The 22,390-nt window shown below is 33.1% G+C and overlaps 1 protein-coding gene across 2 annotated transcripts; it reads right to left on the bottom strand.

Moving 5' to 3' along the window:
* Positions 1-2,385: 2,385 nt before the first annotated feature.
* Positions 2,386-19,220, bottom strand: LOC133198943 (multiple epidermal growth factor-like domains protein 10). 2 transcript variants are annotated; one of them, XM_061334844.1, is made up of 15 exons: positions 18,997-19,220; positions 16,275-16,337; positions 16,089-16,148; positions 14,624-14,854; positions 12,420-12,671; positions 12,190-12,327; positions 8,925-9,062; positions 8,045-8,185; positions 6,774-6,911; positions 6,090-6,230; positions 5,674-5,802; positions 4,631-4,649; positions 4,485-4,528; positions 3,207-3,228; positions 2,386-3,074 (listed from the first exon to the last, which is right to left on the bottom strand). In XM_061334844.1, the coding sequence occupies exons 3-15, from the start codon at positions 16,141-16,143 to the stop codon at positions 2,981-2,983; spliced, it is 1,542 nt and encodes a 513-aa protein (XP_061190828.1). In that variant the 5' UTR covers positions 16,144-16,148; positions 16,275-16,337; positions 18,997-19,220; the 3' UTR covers positions 2,386-2,980. The 2 variants fall into 2 exon arrangements, with proteins under 2 accessions (XP_061190828.1, XP_061190829.1); XM_061334845.1 differs by lacking the exon at positions 16,275-16,337.
* Positions 19,221-22,390: the final 3,170 nt, after the last annotated feature.

Raw genomic sequence — 22,390 nt, 5'->3', positions numbered from 1 at the left:
ACAATATAGTTTAAAACTTAGTGCATTTTTCTCCATTTTCACGTCACTTGGCTTGACATATATTAATAATACTGACAACTATATATTAATATAGTTGTCAGTAAATATTTCTGATTTTTCTCTAATACATTTTATATTTTCGTATTTTTCCCAATCGGACTGGTTTTGCAAATTTCAGAATTTTGTACCTCTAGTTTATTAATTAGTCTTTATTCAGTCTTTCTATTTCTACGAGCTTTGAGTTTTAAATACTCAAGTATAAAATCTCTTAGTTTGCATTTAATTATATCCCACTTCAATTGATTTTTGTTTAAATTAGGGTAATTTTCTTTGAGCTCTGCAATTCAACATTTTATTTCCTCTGCAAATACACTGCATCTCATCTCGTAATAAAAAATGTACTTAACTTCCAAAAACCAAACTTCATATTTTCAACATTTTTTGTTAAATTTACATTTAGGATAACTACACTGTGATCTGTTTTATTGATGGTTAAATGTTTTTAGTTCCAAACAGAACAAGAAAAAGCTGGAATTAGGGGAAAAAAGTTTTTGTCCCCCGCTTTCACTGAAAGTGGGGGATATTATTTTGGGTCTGTCTGTCCGTCCCTCCGTCTGTATTTCTGTCTGTCTGTAACACTTTCGTTTCCGCGCGATATCTCGAGAACCCTTTAAGTTTTTGCAATGAAATTTTGCATAGAAACTCCCCATGGACTAGAAAAGAACCCTATTAATTTTGAGGTAAAAAGGTCAAAGGTCAAGGTCATAAATTCTGTCTGTTTTAACACTTTCGTTTCCGCGCGATATCTCGCGAATTCTTTAAGTTGAAATTTCATATAACAACTCCCTATGGCCTAAGGAAGACCTCTATTGATTTTGAGGTCAAAAGGTCAAAGTTCAAGGTCGTAAATTCACAAATTCCGTCTGTGTGTAACACTTTCGTTTCCGGGCAATATCTCAAGAAGCTTTCGAGCTTTTGCAATGAAATTTTATACCATAACTCCCTATGGCATCTCTCCCCCCTCTCAAAGTGTCCCGCCCCGTTTTTTTATTTATTTATTGTATATTTAAAAGTCGCTTGGCACTATTTTTTAGCAAAGGGACATGTGGAGTGTTATTACGTATAATACAGGTTGTCGGCCGACTTTATATTCTAATTACATCTATTAAAACTGTTTAGTAAAGGCTTAATTAGACAATATGTAATGTGTAAAATTTTGACAATATCGAACGTGAATATAAACAGTATATGTGACCTAATGTTTGCATTTAATCAGACTTAACTCAATATGAGTCATATTATGGAATGAGTAGATCAACTTCTTGTTACATAGTCAAAGAAGCATAACTCTTACGACATAATCATTATCATTACTGTGTGTGACCTAGTGTTTGCCTTTAATTTGCTGTATAATCAAGTGCTTCCGTAGGGCTTAGCAAGCGAGAAGCCCGGGTTCAATCCCCGATCGATTCTATTTTTCTTTTTTTAATGGTTTTTTTTTTTGATTTACTAAATGATACTATTCAACATGTGAAATGAAAAAGTTATGATGTCTGGCGTGTACAAACTCATAAAATCATTATTACAGTGTGATAAATATTCTGTATATTAAAAAGAATTTTCTATACGCATATTAAAGAATAAGCGATCAAATCTTTATACCCATATTGGCATTTTTTAAAAATTTGTTTCAATATACATGTATACATTAAAATATTCTATAAATACAGGGGGCAGTGTGAACCCCCCCCCCCCCCCCCAAACTGTCAAAATTTTACACATTACATATTGTCTAATTAAGCCTTTACTAAACAGTTCTAATAGATGTAATTAGAATATAAAGTCGGCCGACAACCTGCAAAATCAATAGAGGTCTTCCTTAGGCCATAGGGAGTTGTTATGTAAAATTTCATTGCAAAAGCTTAAAGAATTCACGAGATATCGCGCAGAAACGAAAGTGTTAAAACAGACAGAATTTATGACCTTGACCTTTGAATTTTTGACCTTAAAATTAATAGGGTTCTTCTTTAGTCCATAGGGAGTTGCTATGTAAAATTTCATTGCAAAAGCTCAAAGGGTTCTCGAAATATCGCGCGGAAACGGAAGAGTTACAGAGAGACAGAAATACAGACCGACGGACGGACAGACAGATCCAAATTAATATCCCCCACTTTCAGTGAAAGCGGGGGACAAAAAAACGACATTTCCTAAGTAGCATATTTACTATAATAAATGTATTAATTTACTCATACAGTACTGTTATAGACATACAAATGGAATGTTATCTTAAAAATCCAATCCACTTGGCCTATATGTCATTTTTGGGGAATAGATATATATGATAAAAGGCTTATATAAAAAATTAGATTTTATTTACAAGTAGCGTCTTTATAAGCATATATAATATATATATGTTCATTTGTACATGTACCTTTTATAAACACATGATAATTTTTGAATTTGATATAGTCTTTATATAATATTCACACATATTCTTCTGCACACTATATAAATGATGGTTGCTTTCACAGATACCTTTATTTACCATGGCAACTCCACAACTTGGAATAAAAAAAATCATTTTACACAATCTTATAGCTCAATGTAGTTTACAAATAAACCATGTTTTATTAAAATCAGACCAGAATTGCTTGAGGATAAATCTTATTAAAGAATTTCTCTGAATCTTTTTGAAACCTTGGCAACATTTCATGTCGAATCTAATAATGTTTTATTGAAATTGTACCAAAGCTGATGATGGAATAGTGTCATGGATTATCCACGATTTTATATTTCTTAAAAACCTTACAGACACACAAACGAACAGGTAGACGGACGCCGACATAAGATCTTAACATCTTACAGGGAGACATATACCTCTTACGGGTTACTTGTTGATAACACATATATAAATACTTTAAAAGAAAGTGGAAAACATTTTCAAATCACAGTTCACGATAAAAGATAAAGTCTTTTGATGTCATAATCTGTCAACAGCCTCGGCATACTGGTGAAGATCTTCATAAGTGGAAGGTTTGTCTAGTGCTCCTAGTTCAGTGTATGGGGAGTTATCCCTATAATAAAAAATGCAATACATGTATATCCAACTGTACATCATAAAGAATATCTATTATAAAAATAGAAGCTTCCAAGTAAAATGCCTCATTAAATATTCATGTTGAAAAGTAAAAATAAATAATACAAACTGTTGTCCACTTTTTGCTTTGTCTGAAAAATACAGTAATTCTTATAATTGTTTTACAAACAAGTAATATACAAAATGCTCTTTTATCAATTTACTTTTTAAATTTACTTATATGCTCTTACATGGGGTAAACCGTCACGGTGGAGGTGTGGTTGCGGCCCTATGCTCCCCAAGGAGCGAACAGAAATAAGTCAAGTCACGGCAGCTCAGTCGGTAGAGCGCTTCTTGATCAGAAGATCGTGGGTTCAAGCCCCGGTCGCTTCAGATCAAACTCAATACAAAAATAAGAAGCAACTGTTCTATGTAAAATGCTCTGCACTTTGAAATCAAAATTGCAGGTTTTTCGGATGAGACCTTAAAATTGAGGACCTTTTTTAACTTTATAAAAAATATGCTATGTAATGTGAATTTCAATATACATGTATATCCATACAAGGAAATTTTGCTTCTAGTGCCACATTAAACGAAGAATAATTTCCAGTGAACTTTAAATAAAAGACACCACAGAGTCTGCCACATATGTTTCATATTTGGGTGCTATACTGATATAGACGATAAGGCCAACTAACAACTAAACTATATGACAGACGAGATGACTTCAGCTTGTCAGTCGTAAACTATATTTATGTAGTATTATCCCGCTTTCACCTACATATGGTGTTCATATCTCCCAACTTATTCGATACCCAAAAGCATGCCCCAAGTACGATCAATTTTTGAACAGAGGGAGGTTACTGACAGATAAGATGATGTTACAGGGATTTTAACAACCTCTTTTAAAGTCAGCATTTCGTAAATTCTATGGTCGTTATAATAACTTGGTTAGCAAATATAACCTTTTATTGGATCGTATTTTGGTTGACTTGTTTCATACTAATTGTTAGGCCTGCCTTTGTTTTTATACTGAATTTGACTACGGAATGTTCCTTCTACTTGCAAAATACGAAGGGCTTACGGCGGTTGTGACCGGTCAACAGGGGATGCTTACTCCTCCTAGGCACCCGATTCCACGCACGTCTGAAATTTCAGGGAGTCCGTGCTTTATGGTCTGATCATAGATTTGTATTGTTTACCAGTGTCGATTATTTTTAGATCGACCACTGTTCGCTTCGTTTGTTTTTAAGCAATTTACCTATTTAATGTTACATTAACTTCTTTACACAAAGGATGTTATTGAAGGCATCGTAAAAGAAAAGAGACTGTTTTCTCTACTGTGTTTCAAACACTGGAAAAAAATTACAATATGAGTGATTTACATATACATATAGTATGTTCTTACCTGTATCGTCAATAGCTTTCTGATCACCTTTAGACTTGCGTTGTCTGAAGGAAAAATGCCGCGGGATTATTCATAAAGGTCACATACCTTAAAAAAACTTGCATATGCATTTTTATATGTATATTGACAAAATACATAAAACCTACCTTCTCACTGCACTAATTGCTGAAAAAAATATTGCTACTGGTTATTAATATATTATTATCAAATAAGATAATTTGAATATTAAAAAAGAAGATAAATCTTACCAGAAAAGCAAATAGATGAACACAATCAGAAGTTTCAGATGAGACTGTAGCTCTACTGGTGTAAATTTATAATAAATTTTATTTTTGTACAGTATACTGGTGTACTAAGTCTTTTTAAAATCAGACCAAAACTGTAGAAGTAGTATTTTAAGGAAATGTCAAGGAATTATTTTAATAGACAAGGCAACACTGTTATTGGAATCGAAAACCTGTGTATAGAATAATCTCAAAATACTAGTAATCTACTTTTGTACAAAGTCTTTTTATTAAATTGGACAATATCTTATATAGGAAAAAGTCTTATTTGATATGGATCAAAAATGTAAGAGAAATAGCATTTAAAAAAGATTACAGAAATTTCGATTTTTTGTAGCCACGACATCACCGTTCATCAAAATCAAAAAGCCTATACACAGAATTATTTATCTTTGTATAGTCTTATCAAGTCTTACCGAGATCGAACCAAAACTGTTGGAGGAGTAGCGTTTGTATGAATTTCACAAAAAATATCTATATTAAATAACCATTGCAACAGCTGTCTTCCAAATTAAAAACTATATATAAAATTATGTATTATAGTTAAGTTTACTTGTGCACAAAGTCTTATAGGAGTAGTAGCCATTTGCAGAATTGAGTACGGACGAACACACAGACAGACGGACAACGGACACCTTACTAATGTATAAGATCTTCTCATCTTCGATCAGTAGAGGTAATAAATTACAAGCTGACTCAAGCTTATAAAACACAGTCTACCACAGAAGGAATGAAGAAACATTTTTATACATTGTATTTACCTGCATACAACATTATGTTCTGAAAAAAACTCTTCATTCTATAGGCTCCATTCAAACATCAAGTAAAAATTAACAAGTAGGATGAAATGAACTTTTTGATGACTACAACCACTGACATTGCTTTTATACAATCCATTTACTCACACTGGTTCCTCTTCCATAGTATGAAATTTATCACACTTCCGGTAAGAACAATTACAAGCGAGACAACAGCGCTGATAATGATACTGGTGTTGTCACTGATACATTTAGGAAGATTTATGGCGGAGTCTTCTGTAATTGAACATATTGACAAATTGGGATCAGATGTTAAGGCACATATTTAAGAAAACAACATTTTTATTTTTATTTATTATTTTGTTATCATTCTACATGTGTAGATTATCTACAAGAGAAATAAATATCATTAATTTACAGGATAAAAAATAAATATTATGAAAATCCACTTGTACATTTAAAGGGCAGATGGACCACTTCATAATCACTGCACATAATTTTAAACGTTGAGATTAAAAAAAAAATAAGCAAATTAGTAGGATACAACTACTATGCAGATATACCTTCATTACAGAGAGCTCCATACAGTCCCTCTATACAGCCATTGTAACATACACCGGTAATGGAATCACATGTTTTGTTTCCTCTGCAGTAGGTCATACAATTCCCCTGGCAGTGTACACCAAAGTATCCGGGAGGACATTCTGTCAAGTCATTATATAAGTATTGATTAGGTATTTACTTCATCAAATGTCAAAATTTATTAAGCATATTCTTGTACATGTAAATGATGATTGTCTGTTCACACAAAAATTACTTAGGTTGTGTTTCAAGATTTGAAATTATTTTCTCTTTCAGGAAAGAGAAGTCAGTGTGGAAAAGTTGTTTTGTATAAATCGGCAGATATTTCGATGCGTATGATGAAAACAATATTTAAGTGTAGGCAAATTCAAGAAAAAATACCGCCGAAATATGGCTGAAAGATTGCCGACTCGGCGTAAAACAACAATAATCAATCAATGAAGAAAAAATACAATTTGAAACAGGTTTAATGCTGCACAGAAAGCTTTGTCCCTCAGAATATTTTAGAGTATTTTCAGTTCAATTCAAGTCTTCTGATAATAAACGAATACCTAATGAAAATAATAAAAATTTTCTCGAAAAAGGCGTTTTAAAACATATATCAACAATATTTTAATGTATATCACTTACGCAAAATAACAGACAATATCACTTTAATTCATTACCTTTGTCACAGAGAATTCCCATGAATCCCGGAGAACACCCCTTTAAACATGCACCGTTAACTTTGTCACAATGTGATCCTTCAAGACAATGTCCACAACTCTGATTGCAGTTATAACCATACTTTCCATCGTTACATTCTAAAATAAATAATCATTTAGTAGATTTTCCTGAATAACTGGGTTTAAAAGACTTTCAAAGATATGTACTTTTAAGTGCAATACATGGCGATGGTTTTAATTTCACTTTGTCAGAATATTCCGAAAAACCTTAAACCATCCTGAATATTGTCAATATCTATGTATCTAATACAAGTACGTTAATACAAAATCCTGTCTCACGAGTGATAAATTCCATATCTAACTACAAAATACTGAATTTTTTGTTTATTACATTTTCTTTCATTCTCCCTTTGCCTCTGTCTTTTCGTTACACAATGTTATGGGCTGTGACGTCATAGTAGAGCGGTTCAGATGTCATAACTTAGCAATATTGTGAGATTGAAAACACTGTAAATATTGGATTTCAACAACAGAGAAGCTTTGGCAATTGTGGTCTCTTTCAGGATGGTTTATTTATTCTATCTTATAAGAGGCCAGGGAGTACATTTTACAATATTCTTCAGGAAGGGAAAGAAAATCGAGTGATTTCCCAAAAATCTGTTATTCTGTCATACTGTGACAGAATATCACTTTGATAGTCTTTAATACTGTGACAGAATATCACTTTTATTCAATAAATAAATTACAATATTTCAGTGTGGAAAATGTAATAGAAAATGCTACAGAACTCTTCCGGCAAATTATTTTAAACATTAATTTTGATATATTTGTTCATTACATTTGCAAATCTCTCCTACAACAAGCTTGAAAGTGAATACAAAAACAAATAGTCGCCCACGTGGCGCAGTGGTTACAGCGTTCGCTCTAGAGTCGCGGAGTGAGGAATTGATCCTTACGTCGCGGGTTCGAATCCCACTGTGGGACGTGGAGACCGGTCCTTCGGATGAGACCGTATAAACCGAGGTCCTGTGTCGCAGTAGGTGCTGGCACGAAAAGGATCCCTCACTGCTCAATGGCCCTAGGTGCCGAGTATAGGTCAAAAATTTGTAGCTCTCCACCGGCAAGTGGTGGCGTCTCCATATGAGTGAAAAATTCTCGAGAGGGACGTTAAACAATAAACAAACAAACAAACAAACAACAAAAACAAATAAGCAACCAACAAACATTCTGATATTTGACAGTATCTGAAGTAACAAGCCTATTTTCTTTACCTTCGTTACAGTCGAGATTTTTCCAACCATGACTACATCCTCCTACACATGCACCATTAAACCTGTTACAATGACTTGACACATAGCAATTACCACTGCAATTCTGTAGGCAATTTTCTCCATAGCGTCCTACTTGGCATTCTGTTTAAGTAAATATTTGTATCAGTCAGAGGGAGTCTATTCTTGTAAATATTTCCACATATACATAGTTTTTTCACTGTTCGATCATGAGGACCTATTTAGTTAATTTGATAGAATTATAAGAACTAGGCAATGTAGATCAATTTTTCTGCTAACAAGATTTCCAAGCGTTTGCCCGCCCCACTTTTTCATGAAGGAATGGAGTCAGTCGAAAGTCTTCTTCAGGAATTTTGTAAATGAAAATAAATGTATACATTTTATTGGGTACTTATCATCTAGCACAAATAATCAGGATAAGAATTCAGAATCCCCCCCCTCCCTCCTTTCAACAACCATCAAAAGTAGTTCACACTTTATACATTTTATAAAAAGACAAGTCAGCAGTGATCTGTAGTCATTTTAAAATATATTGGATAGAAAGAAGTATGATTTTGTCTCTGAAAACCCTTAAAAAATTGTTGATACAAAATAAATCCCCACATTCAACTTCAAGGCATTTACAGGTGTAAACTGTATTACTTGAATGACATGGCGTGCAAAAATATAGTAGGAACTTCATATTTTTTCAAAAATAAAATATCATATTAATTATATTACAATTGTCCTCCATTTTGTTTCTTATTTACAAATCATAATTTCTTTTTTTTTTGTTTTTAATTTTGTTGAAAGTAAGTATGAATTTAAGATGATGTGAAAAGAGCACAAGAGAAGAAATCTCTCATGCAAGAGATCTGCTCACGTGTCTGACATTTGTTCCCCTGCACGCCTTCCTTACAGCCACTGAGACACGTGCCATTGGTATTGTCACAGGATCCCGGATCACTACAGTTTCCACATAAAAAAGAACACTCCAGTCCATATGTTTCTATATTACACGCTGAAACGAGAGGTAAACCTTGTTCAAAAAGTTTATTACGTAGTACCACGTCAATACAGAATGATTAACAATTTTTATTATTCCGTGAACCCTAACAGGAAAGCCAGGTCTTGCGTTGCTGTTTTGTTGCAAAGAAATTTTTATGTCTGACTTAAAATCACCTTGTACGAATTCCAATGTTTAATACCGGTACTAATCTATTAATTTTACCTTTATTTCATTATGAACTTCTCTGTAAAGAAAATATATTAAGAAGGGAATTTTCCTTTTTTCATATTATTGTGAAAATGGAAAGGATACATTATGTTTGACTGTTTTCAACGAAATGTCATTATAATAATCATCTCCCAAGTATATTAAAAAGATGCTTGAGTTTCTGATTGACAATATCTATGTGGTTTTTGGAGACCAGGTCTTCAAACTATCTATAGGAATTTCCATGGGTACCTATTGTGCCCCGTTATTAGCAGACCTATTTATGTATTCATCTGAAGCACAATTTGTTCAAAATCTTATACGTGAAAAGAAGAAAACACTTGCTGTGGCCTTCAACTCGACATTTAGATATATCGAGGACATAATGTCAATCAACAATGGTTGTTTCCATTCTTATGTCGATAGATATATCCCGGTGAGCTTGAAATAAAAGATATCACAGAGTCTTACACATCTGTTTCATATTTGGATATTTTACTAGAAAAAGATGTTAATGGTAATCTAACGACAAGGTTTATGATAAACGTGATGACTTTAACTTTTCAATCGTCAACTTCCCTTACTTATGCAGCAATATACCTTCAACACCTGTATACGGGGTATATATCTCTCAGTTGATTTGATATGCAAGAGCATTTTCTCCGTATGAACAATTTCTAAAAGGAGGTAAATTATTGACAAACAAGTTGATGAAACAAGAATATCAGCAGTCTCGTTTAAAGTCGTCATTTCATAAGTTCTATGGTTGATACAATGACCTTGTCAGCAAATACAATATATCATTAAGTCAAATGTTGACTGACGTCTTTCATACCAATTGTTAGGCCATTATTTACACACTGCATTGTCGACGGATTTTTCTGTTATTTCTCAATCATAACAAGAACACAGCGGGTGTGACCGGTCGGCAGGGGATGCTCACTCCTCCATGGCACCTGATCCCACCTCTGATGTTTTAGACGTCCGTGTTTCCTCTGCTCCAAAATTTGTATTGTTTAATGGACGCGTTTGAGCTTGAATACTGTTCGTTATTTCCATGTATTTCAAGTAAAATAAATTCCACTGTAAACTAATTCTTTATATTGTCAAAGTTCATACTTTGATTTACTATTATGAATACAATAAACCTTTGATTTCATTTTAAAAGAGCTAAAAACTGTGATTTTCAAAATTAACAGTCATATAATAATAATAATAAAAATATTAACGTCGTTGAACAAAATGGAACCAGGTACACATGCTATAAAGAATGAAAGTGGATGCATGAATACGAGGGTTGTCCAAAAAGTTCGTGGACAATGGACATTTTTGTCAAAATGAATGGTTCAAAATATGCCTATTTTATACCAAAATATTAGTTATGAAAATCCAAGTCGGAATAGTTTGGTTTTTATTGTTTGAACTTAATATTTTTGCAAAAATCTCGGTCATTAAAGGTCGCCGATAGTGCGCACGGAACAGGGTTAAAATGCCATGGACTTTTAAATAAAGTGATCTGATTGAAATGATTATTTTCTTTTTAAAATTAAACAAGTTAAAGCTGAATAAAAATTTAATATATCACAATTAAAGCGGTTATCGCCATTTTCTGATACCTTTAGTATCGCTTACTAAATAAACAATGAAAATATTAAGTGAAAACCGCAAGAAGTATGTTTCAAAAATTGACAGAAAAAGCGACGTCGGTCATCCGAACGGGACAGCGTCCAATCATACAATAATGGTTAATATGGTTGAAACGTCGACAAAAAACAAAATATTTATTCAAACAACTTAAATTTATTGGAAAATATTTAGTCTAGTGATTTGTAATTGGTGTATACGATTTTTCAACGGTGTGTAAAATTACGGAGACACTACAAGAAGTGGAAAACCACTGTTATTTGATGAAAATAGGATATATATCCTATTCATGACGTTGTTATAAATATAGCGCCGTCGGACTTGGCATCCTATCTTTACGAAGTGTTAATATTGATGACGCTCGTAAATTATTGTGTATCGTTTTGAATTTTAAAATTTAAATTAATGATAATCTATACATAAATATTATTGCATACATTTGGCAATGTGGCATAATAAAGAAAAATAGCGTGCGTCTATGAACATGCGATAAAAAAATCAAAATTCATATTTCTGACGTTATCATGAAATAAGCGTTACGTCAGACTGGCCCGTGCGACTTGCATATACAAAGTATTTACACCTATAATGTTCAGTAAATAGTGTGCATTGTTTTAATTTTTTGTACATTTACTCAATCATGGTCTATATTAAGATATCATCGTACATGTTTGCCATTGCGGACTTTATAAGGAAAATTAAGCATTTGTCCACGAACTTTTGGACAACCCTCGTATGTGTTTATATTTAAAATTATATATTGGTTACATATGATGCAAATATCAAATGTCTTTAAAATATCTAGAAATTGCAGACTTCCTATAACGTTCACATTCCTTCTTTTCTGTAAAGAACCCTATAAATCTACAAAGTAGACAATTTTTTTTTATCAATTATCAGTTTTTTATAACTTGTCCTTTAGGAAAAAAGTTTTTACAAGCAAAGTAGTTTTCTATCGTGAAGTTGTATATGGTATCACTGTTATTTACTATACTTGAAAAAAATGAGGTACTATTGTGAAAAATTTGTTACTTTAACAAAAACTAAAGGAACAAAACTTGTTTATTATAGCGAAAATCAAAAAACGGTAATTTACACCAGTAACGATATTGGTTCTTTTTTATTTCCTAGGTTTCCTTCAGTTTTTTTTTCTTAGGATACTTTGCTTGTTTATGTATGATAGCCTGTGGTTGACTTCCAAGACCAGTGAATTTATTCTGAAAATAAAGTTTTCCATAATATTAAAAAGATAAGATAGCGGTAATAAGTAAAATCTAAACCACTGTACCCTGACTACACTTGGGACCTTGATATCCCGGAATACAACCCAGGCATTCTCCTGTAGAGATGTTACATCTTTGTTCCTGACAATTTTCTGGACAGGGCACGTCACAATTCTCTCCATAATATCTCTGAACAGGGCATCCTGATTTACGTATAAATGTTTTATTCTGCTTTGCAAAATATATAACTAACAAATATTCAAGCAAACTAGTTTTTTTCTTCTTAAACGCTTACCATAAACTTCAACTTCACATAATTCATTGAAAACATATTGAGAATAGAAACTGGGATACGTCACATCCGGTCTACGTTCGTTGTAGAATATGACGTAACGTCCATGTACAGGACAGCGTATTGTCTGGTTCTCTGTTGGTGTACCGGATACTGTTTGTATTTCATGGAAACAAAGATAGCCGCTGTCCTTGGACGTTGTATTTGAAACGTATAAGAAAAAACCAGCAAATCTAGTAGTGTAAGGCGATGGGCCTGCAAAACAGGAATGCAAACTCAGTTAAAAATATATTAAGCTTCTTTTTTTTTCAAAAGTAAGGAGTCCAAAGAATGTATTTATATCAATAATGCCGCTACTCAATATGTGCATGATTTATTACACCGTTACAACGTAGACTGATTGTATGTTGTTTTACTTCCTATCTGATTTTTTTTTCACTTATAAAGCGACACCACCATAGACAGGTGAAGGGTTTTAAATTAGATCTGTAAAGGGCATTCAGGGTAATTGAGCAGTGAGGGTTCTTATCCTGCCAACGCCTTTCGTGACATGGGATTTTCGTTTTTAAGGTCTCATCCGAAAGAATCGTGAATTTCATATCTAATGCCGGACCCTTGTTGAAGAATGGACTACAAATCTCAAAAATAACAGGTATGCAGATGTTAAGAAAGTATTTTCTGTCAAACAGCGACCTTCTAATTACTCAAAGAATATGTATGTTACAAAGTCTAAATTAACATTTGTTTAAGTCATGCACGCCTTGAAATATCATTTTATGTAATCTTACAAGATTTCAATTTGTACGAAAGAGAGGGTTGTGTGAATGAGGTGTGACCATTGCCAATGTCAAGCTTACGACAAGAAGAGTATAAAGGTTTCAGATATACGAAGCTTAAACTTTTATGATTTGAAACACAAAACTTTTGTATGGTACACCTGGAGGTTAATAGATGAAATAGCCCACGAAACACCTGATCCCACCTCTGGTGTTCACAGGGATCCGAGTTTGTTTTTTTTTTGTCCTGTTCACGATTCGTCTCTGTACCGGATTCATGACATTGACACTGTGCTTATTGTTACCTTTTATAAACTTAAAACAAGATGTGTTTGTGAAACACTGATGCCCCCGTATGGCAGCTTATGGCGAAGGTTAAAGTTTCTCAAATGGAAGTCAAAATCCAGGCCAAAAGATAAAAAATGTTGATACCCAAAGACTTGTCTCGAGGAATATACCTGTGAAATTTGAAAGACCTAGCTGCGACTGTTCAAAAGTTATGGCGAAGGTTAAAGTTTTTTAAATAAAAGTCAAACGTCAAGGTCAAGGTCAAAGTGGTTGGAATCCAAAGGAAGATCAAAGGGTCAAAGTGGTTGGTATCCAAAGGAAGGTCGTGTCACAAGGATTACATATGTGAAGAATGAAAGCCCTAGCACCAATCATTCAAAAGTTATGGCCAAGGTTAAAGTTTTTCAAAAGTAGGTCAAACTTCTAGGTCAAGGTCAAAGGGTCAAAGGGGTTGATATCCAGAGGAAGGTCTTGTCACAAGGATTAAATATGTGAAGTTTGAAACCCCAAGCACCAACTGTTCAAAAGTTATGGCCAAGGTTAAAGTTTTTCAAAAGTAGGTCAAACTCCTAGGTCAAGGTTAAAAGGTCAAAGTTGTTGGTATCCAAAGGAAGGTCTTGTCACAAAGAATACACATGTGAAGTTTGAAAACCCAAGCACCAACTGTTCAGAAGTTATGGCCAAGGTTAAAGTCTCATAAAATTTTGCAAAAGTGGGTGAAACTCCAAGGTCAAGGTCAAAAGGTCAAATATGATGGTACCCAAAGAAAGGTCTTGTCACAAGGAATACACATGTGAAATATGAAAGCCATATCTCCAACCAATCAAAAGTTATGGGCAAGGTTAAAGTTGACAACAGACAGACAGACAAACAGATAAACAGACAGACAGGACAAAAACAATATACCCCCGGGATCTTTCGATCCGGGGGCATAAAAAATCTTTCAGACTGCTTTAAAAACTAGTTTAGTGCTAATCAGTTGACAGAAACAATAAGATTTTTTTATGAAGAAAAAAAAATCGCAGGGGGTGTAATTATATTTAGTAGTATATGCGTATGTGTCTAAAAGATTGATTTTAAGGTACATACATCCTTTTAGTTGCGTTTCTTATGGAGTGATATTATGCATTATTGTCCACATACTAGGAAGATTATCCGTCCTGTAGTAGATGTTGATGTGACTGATGCTGACCACTTCCTGAAGGTCCACTCTCCACTCAGCAGTTACTCTTCCGTCGCCTGCTATTGAGCATTGGTTTCCTCCTGCTGAGCGGTCAGTATACAACCCATCTACCGCTTTTGCTGCTCCCCATGCTACAGGCTTATCAGGCCAATTAGTCTGTTGCCATGCAGGTTTATTCAAAGCTAAATTTTCTTTACAAGAAAAGAAGCTATAAGTTTAAATTTAGAATAGTTTATCTTCAGCTTCTACCATTCTGTATGATTTGCACAAACTTGAGATTAAACAAGGTGAGGAAGCTTTCACGTAGATCTTCTGAAGACATTTGAAGAGACCTATTTTTGAAGTTTTTATCACTTCTCTAAGTAACAAATAACTTCTTAAACATAGGCTACTACTGAGTAATGCAGACGCCGTTACATAGTTATTTATTGAGAAATATCTATGTCCCCCTTCGGAGGAGGGAGGGCATATTGCTTTGCTGCTGTCTGTCGGTCTGTCTGTCTGTCAGTCCACCAACATTTTCCGTTCATTTTCTTCGCAGAATAGTCAATTAAAATTAGTGACAACAAAAAAGTTTAAAAAACCTTCGCATAGTCAATTATTTGTCTTTTCTGCACTCAAAAAATGTCATTATTCTGGCATTAAAAATTTAACAAACAATAAAATCATTTGAAAGTAATGACATTTTTCTGAATTTAAGCAGAATGGGTAAAATAATATCATATATTCAGAAGAGAAAATAAAAAGTGGGGGCCTGTGATATTAATTTTTAGATATTACTAAAAAGCTGTTAATTTTAAGCTTAAATTGGACTATTTTCCCCCAGGACTTTCATAAAATATTTGCTATGTTTGCCAAATATGATGATACATGTAGAATTCATGACAGTTAATTTACTATGTAATTCAGAACCAGTATAAAACAGTTCACTGCACCAAATAACTCTGTGTGCAGGCTGCATGGAAAAATAGGAATCCAAACTTAACAATACTGTAAATACTTCGAAAGAGAAAAATTGAATTCTTCTTCTTAAAAACCTTCCTCCACAAAATATAGTACCTCACTAAATGTTTTCGGTATGGAATTTAATCATGGGGATTTATTGAATACAGTTTAATTAGCATAGTAAAATCCAAATCTTTTGTAATAACTAAAACTTATGTAGAATTTATTTTTTAAATAGAGGTCAAGACAAAAATCTGCTCAAAAGCTGAGGAGCAAACCTCTTTAACGATCATTGTATTTCCATTTGATAAATTGTATATATTACCTTGTTATTGAAACAAGATATGTTTCTGTGCATAATCTAGAAAATAAGCAATATGATAAAAAAATCTTTCAATGCATTTGACCTTTTTGTTCATAAATACAGAGAGAGAAAGAGAGAGAGAGCAATCTTTATGAATCTTAGCTAATGAAACTCACCAAAGGCCCAAGAATATCTGGCAATCAGGAATATCCAAATCGTGATAAGAATCATTCCGTCTTGAAAATCAATTAAATGTACAATAAGTAAATAGGTTAAAAGATTATAGTAATCTATGTTATTTTCTTTCATTTTAAATTCAATTGATCACTTCTGCCTAGGAAAGCCATGAAATATATTAATACCTTTTATAACCCGATGTTTGTTCCATGGGGTTTCTTATACATGCCTTTATCAATCATTGCTTCCTAGTAAATAATAAACATTCTCTTGATCTCTTCAAGCGTATGCAATAGCGATGTATTTGTGCAATATATTATAACATACCTTTTTTCAAAGTTTCAATACCGTGGTTATAATAGCATATCCTTCGGATTAACAATAAACTTTAATTACCTTGTTGGAATGAAATAAGTATCAGAAAATATAAACATTAACTTGCACCATAGCAGCAGGAATTGTTAAAATAGTGGGAGAGAAAAACATCACTTTCATTCAAATTTTTCTTCAATTCCATTCAAGGATGTTTGTTTACACATATGTTGTATTCAATTATATTTCGTAATAAATCTCTAAACACCGGGGCATATTGTTTTAATACATTGTTGACTTTGGATAAACACAATATATTAATTTGCATCTCGTAAGTGAATTTTTTACTGCGTACAACTAATACAAGTGTATCTAAGTGTCCCTTGCGAGGTAAAGAGAAGTTTAAAAGAAATAGGATAAAAAAAAACCCGGAAGATTAAACTTGCCTTATTTCATAAATGCAGGAAAAAAACAATCGAGCATTTGACAAAACACTGTACATTTTGTTCAGTGAATTCCTTTTTTGCTGTACAGCTAATACAAGTATGTGTAAGTGTCACTTGTGAGAGATTGAGAAAGAGAAGTTTAAAAGTTTAAGATAAAAACCCTGAAGATAAAATGTTACCCCCCCCCCCCCCCCAAAAAAAAAAAATAATAATAAAAATAACAAGAGGCCCAGGGCCCACATCGCTCACTTGAACACTTTGGCTAGGAAAATCAGAAATCAGTTCAGTTTCGAAAAGTTTAAATATAAAAGTTGTTCGGAGGGGGGGGGGTGTATGATTTGAACAAACTCGAATCTACACTTCCTAGGGATGCTTTTGACTTAATATGACAGTAACGACATTTGATCACCCAATGTGGGCCCCATCCTACCTCCGGGAATCCTGATTTGAACAAACTTGATTCTACACTACCTGAGGATGCTTCCATATAAATATGATCAAACATGGCTTTGCTGTTCCTGTTAATTTTTTCACGAATTCATAATTATCTCCCCTTGGAAGAAGGCATGGCCCTTCATTTGAACAAACTTGATTCCCTTTACCCTAGGATACTTTGTAGCTAGTTTGGTTGAAATTGGCCTAGTGGTTCTTGAGAAGAAGATGAAAATGTGAAAAGTTTACGACAACTACGACAGACAACGGGCAAATTTTGATAAGAAAACCTCACTTGAGCCTTCGGCTCAGGTGAGCTAAAAAGAGATAATACAAATGCATGGTGAAGATAAAGAGCAGTGGTCAATTTCTTAAATGTAGTAAAGAAAATGAATCACGAATTGGGCTAAAATACGGACCCCTAAAAACACCAATAGTGGATTCGGGTACCTAAGAGTAAACTGGCTACACCACCGTGGGTCCTGTTATATTAATCAGGTAGAGTAATCCGTGTACAAGTTTAGTATAAAATCAATGACTCGACAATTGGTTAGAAATATGTAAGACAACATACAACCCAGTATTAACGAACAAGGTCGTTATAAAGACCGTTGATAGGCAAAAAGCTGGATTGCTGAAAATATTGTAACATCATTTTATTTCACAGTAGCTTGCTTAGGTGTAAGAGTCGATCCTACTCAAAGCATGCTCCAGCGTATCGAATCAGTTGAGAACATAAACAATCATATGCATGTGATGTTGGAATATTTCTACATGCTATAAATACTGCTCATACTGTAAACCACCTTTTATAATATAATTTTATTTCGCGATTTGTTAATTTGAAATCTCACCTCAACGACTTTAATTCGCGCCTGAGGAAGTATTCTTCGTAGCTACACAATGAACTTAACAGTTTGCGAAGTTAGAAATTATAAGCAAGTAAATAAATGTCTAGTAAATAGCGGATATTTCTTGCCTGCGAAAAGGTGGTTTAGAGATTAGTAAGGGAAATACGATGGCAAAGATAAAGTCATACAGTTTTGTTATTTGTTGGCCGTTGGCGCCTATTGTCAGTAAAACATCCAGATCTGAAGCATTCGTACCAGACGGCGTTGTGTCTCCTATTTCTAGTTTACTTGGATATTTCTAATCGACAAATAAATGTAAACTGAGATGATACATTTGTCTGATGATTATAATTCAGATATGCAGCACGGGGAGGGTCAGTTTAAAAGAATTCATAATAAAGCATAGCTTAAAATTTCATTTCAACGTAACTTGTAGCTGTTTAAAAAGTTGAATTTTATTTTACACTTGACCTACAGCTAAAAAAAAATAAAAAATACAGCTGTTTATTTAAAAAGCAATACTTTTCTCTCTAGGTTTGAGGATTTATTGAGAAAATAATTGTAAATTATAAATTGTAATAATAATATGAAGTTTCCTTGCAGAATTATTGACTACATCATTTTGGTTTGCTAGCATTATTTCCACGAACCACCTCTCCTACGAACATCAAAGATTTATTTCAATACATCGAAAGGTATAAGTACGTATGATGTAGCATTGTTCACATATCACGCATTATCGCAGAGATCTTTACTCTGTATATATTAATCAATAATCCTTCAAAACACTCATGCGACCAGTAAGGAAACTTTTATTGCCCTCTCACTCCTGAGCATATTAAATAGTTTCAAACAAGTTTACCTACCTTTTCTGAATTCAAATTGAATGTTTTGACTGTGATTTTATCCCGGAAGTTAAATACCGATAACCACACGAGAAATATAAGCACAATTTAACACTCCATAGCATTTTTTTTTATCAAAAGAGCGTATCTTCACCAATATTTGGTTGAAATAGACTAATTTGTAATACTTAGATCTTTGCCTGATACCTATAATTCGCTAAGACTAAATAACACTTCGTAAGTGTATGAATACCGCACACTCCGTGTGTTTGGCGCCGGTACTTGTGCACTTTAATGACTCAGTTAAATCATTTGTAGATCATATCTCTGGTTTAAACTAGGTCATCTGTTCTCTGTGGTAAATATAAATGACGCTGCATTCATTAAAATCAGACTTATTGTTACGTGGAAATGCAAAAAGCGAAACGTTCTTTCAATAAGTTTATTGATGTATGCAATTTTCAAAACTCACCATATTTCTTTTATTTGACTCTTTTTAATTTAGGTATAGGGAGACCTTAACACAAGGGGGGTAAACCTTTCCCAGTATACATTTTCAAAGAGTTTCAAGCATCAGCATAACAAATCTTAACAGAGTAAGGCAATTTTTTTCTGAGAAAAATTTATTTGTTTGAAAATAATAGTTTGGGCACTGTCACATATATTTTTATCAAATTCCATAACTTATATTATAATGTAAATTTTGAAATGGAAAAATTTACAAAATAAGCTTTCTGTTCCAAGGTAGAATCGAAATTCTCTTTTAAATAAAAAGCTGTAAATTTATCTTCTTAAATCCAGCAGGAGTAAAGGAATACAATTGCAGAACAATGCTTTTTAATCTCCAATCCTTTAGTAAAACAGGACTTATGGATAAAATAAAATACATGCTTGAAAGTATTGATATTCTTGAATCATCAAATTATGGTTTGTTTTTTTTTAAAAATAAGACTTACTTTAACTTTTTTTTAACGTTAAGGCAATTAATACCATTGTGTTTTGAGGCCATCCTTTAAAAAAAAAATGTTTTTTGTACTCTCCCGACCGACTGGCTAAAAAGAAAATCCCAACTCAAAACTTTTTTTTAACTTCCAGGAAGCCATTATTTATTTTTATACATTGTGGTAAATAGATTTTGAAATTTCCGCATTGATGTTGAAATTTTCTGGGGAAAAAAATTTATCACCTACCTACAGACCTATTTTTTTTCATCCTGAGCCGGGAAAGGGCAAGCAAACATTATTTTAAAGTTGGTCTCTTTTATAACTTTTCTCACTCTACAGATAATACATTAGACCTCTGAATTTACATTTGGAAGTTAGCGGAGATGAGATGCAGTAATCTGGGGAACCTTTCATACGCAACCTTAGAACAAAAATAAGGATTTATAAATAAAAAATTGCAGGAACTACGAATTACTATTCAAGCTAGAGAATTCGAAAATTAGCCTCAAATAATTTAAAGCTTCAAAATAACTAGTTTAGGCTCTGTTGTTCAAACCTGGTTCAAGGTATTGATATTTGTCATTCCTCTTATGTATTTTACGGAATGCTGTTGAAAACCGTATATAGTAATGGATATCAAACAAGTGTAACTTTTTTATATATTGATAACATGGTGCATATTTTTGGTAGAATAGGTAAGTTCTTGGAATTTTGACATGTTCATCTTTTTGTAAATATTTTTGTCACATGAACTTTTTGGACGCCCAATAGCAATCTAGTATGTTGTCGTTAGAAGTGGTGAATTGGTCTGTTCACAGATCTGAATTGTTTATAGGTCAATGAATGTTCGTTATCTCCATCCTTTTTCATTTCGGTTTGAAAGTTAAACAAGCGATTTTAAAAAACAATTGAGTGGTTTGCTGTCTACGAATTTGCACAATTTATAACCAACAGAATGAAAATTGCCTTTTGAATCCATTCCCGTTTTTAGGATGAATGAATAAAGCAATTACCCTTTACAAGAATTTTTAAATCAAAGTCTGGGAGATTCAGGTGTCAGAGCAGGCATACAAATCTGGAATTTTAAAAGTCGTTCAAATCTAAAGGTGTACTATACAATTGTATCTTGATAATAGCAAGGACATACCCTCTACCGAAATAGAAAATCACATGATTCCTATTCGTGGTAAAGTAAAAAATTATTTCCTGACTTGTGGACAGCAAAAACACTGTTAATTTCCTGACTTATTACCAGCAAAAACACAGTTTACGTGATTAACATTCAGTACTGAACCGTTTTCCAAGATTATAGACTTAATTCTACATTGGGCCAGTGTTTAGGCCTCACAACGGATTACAGGCATTTTGAATACGTGACACCTTAAAATTTCTTCTTAAAGCATTTGACGTCAATCAGAAAAACTGCTGCTTAATTATAAATAACACTTAGATAAAAACCATTTCTTTTAAAATTCATCGAATCGGGGTAATTGGCTCAGGTCCCTTTGAAAATACATATTTGTACATATTATCTTCTTAAGAAAATATGTCAGATAAGATGTTTGCATGATTGAAAATAACCACTTAGCCGCCTACCAAGTTCAAAATCTATAGGTCCATTGTTCAGGCGCTAGGTTTGTGCTTACTTTACAAAATTTTTAATCATGGACACCTAGCTGCTATAATGATTACATGCATGGTAACAGTGAGAAATTATCCCTTAAAGCATAACGATAAATTCATGTTCCATGCGTGCATATTCCACCGTTGTTTAGGTTTATCATAAACTGAAACGCATTGCACCTTTGAAAATCTTCTTTACATATTGATATCTTGCATGGTGGTCAAAATTCTCTTCTCCAGGCCCATGGTTCTGGCCTAGTTTCGGGTAAAGGTATCCAACAAAACCGAATAATTCATCTTCACTGGATTTAAATTGGAACGCAATTTGTCATATATATTGCGACTATATTAAACTTATGAAAATCGTTTTTTTTTTTCTGCCTTATATTGAATAGCAATCTGTTATCCAAATTTTGTAAGTTTGTTTCCCCAAGTCCAGGTTAGAGAAACTAAGATTGCAGTTAATGTCAAATATTTTGAGCAACTTTGAAAGTCGTTTTTTGTTACTTGTGGAAATTTATCAAGGATTATCTTTGTTTTATCAAAGAGCTGCCACACTTAACTAGAAATTGTGAAATTTATGTCCACTGGAAACATTGTGCAGGCCCTCTATAAGGCTTATTTGTCAAACATTGAAATTCCATCAAAACTACTTAAAGCAGTTAAGTATCTATCATGCAATATTTTGCACTATTAAAATGAACTACATGTACTTGAATTGTAGAGTCCACTGTTCTAGGTGGGCTGAGTAAGTCATTATTGTATATATATATATATATATATATATATATATATATATATATATATATATATATATATATATATATATATATATATATATATATATA

This window comes from Saccostrea echinata, unplaced genomic scaffold, assembly GCF_033153115.1.
Source record: "Saccostrea echinata isolate AGI-Se365-2 ecotype Australia unplaced genomic scaffold, CSIRO_AGI_Sech_v1 ptg000033l, whole genome shotgun sequence".
Lineage (NCBI taxonomy): Eukaryota > Metazoa > Mollusca > Bivalvia > Ostreida > Ostreidae > Saccostrea > Saccostrea echinata.
This window is presented reverse-complemented; position numbering and strand designations above follow the sequence as displayed.

Coding starts and splice junctions, on each gene's coding strand:
- LOC133198943 (XM_061334844.1), bottom strand. CDS start 16,143: ATGATTCTTATCACGATTTGGATATTCCTGATTGCCAGATATTCTTGG. Junction 6,912..8,044: donor AAATCTCGACTGTAACGAAG/GTAAAGAAAATA, acceptor TATTTATTTTAG/AATGTAACGATGGAAAGTAT. Junction 3,075..3,206: donor AAAGCAAAAAGTGGACAACA/GTTTGTATTATT, acceptor TTTTTATTATAG/GGATAACTCCCCATACACTG.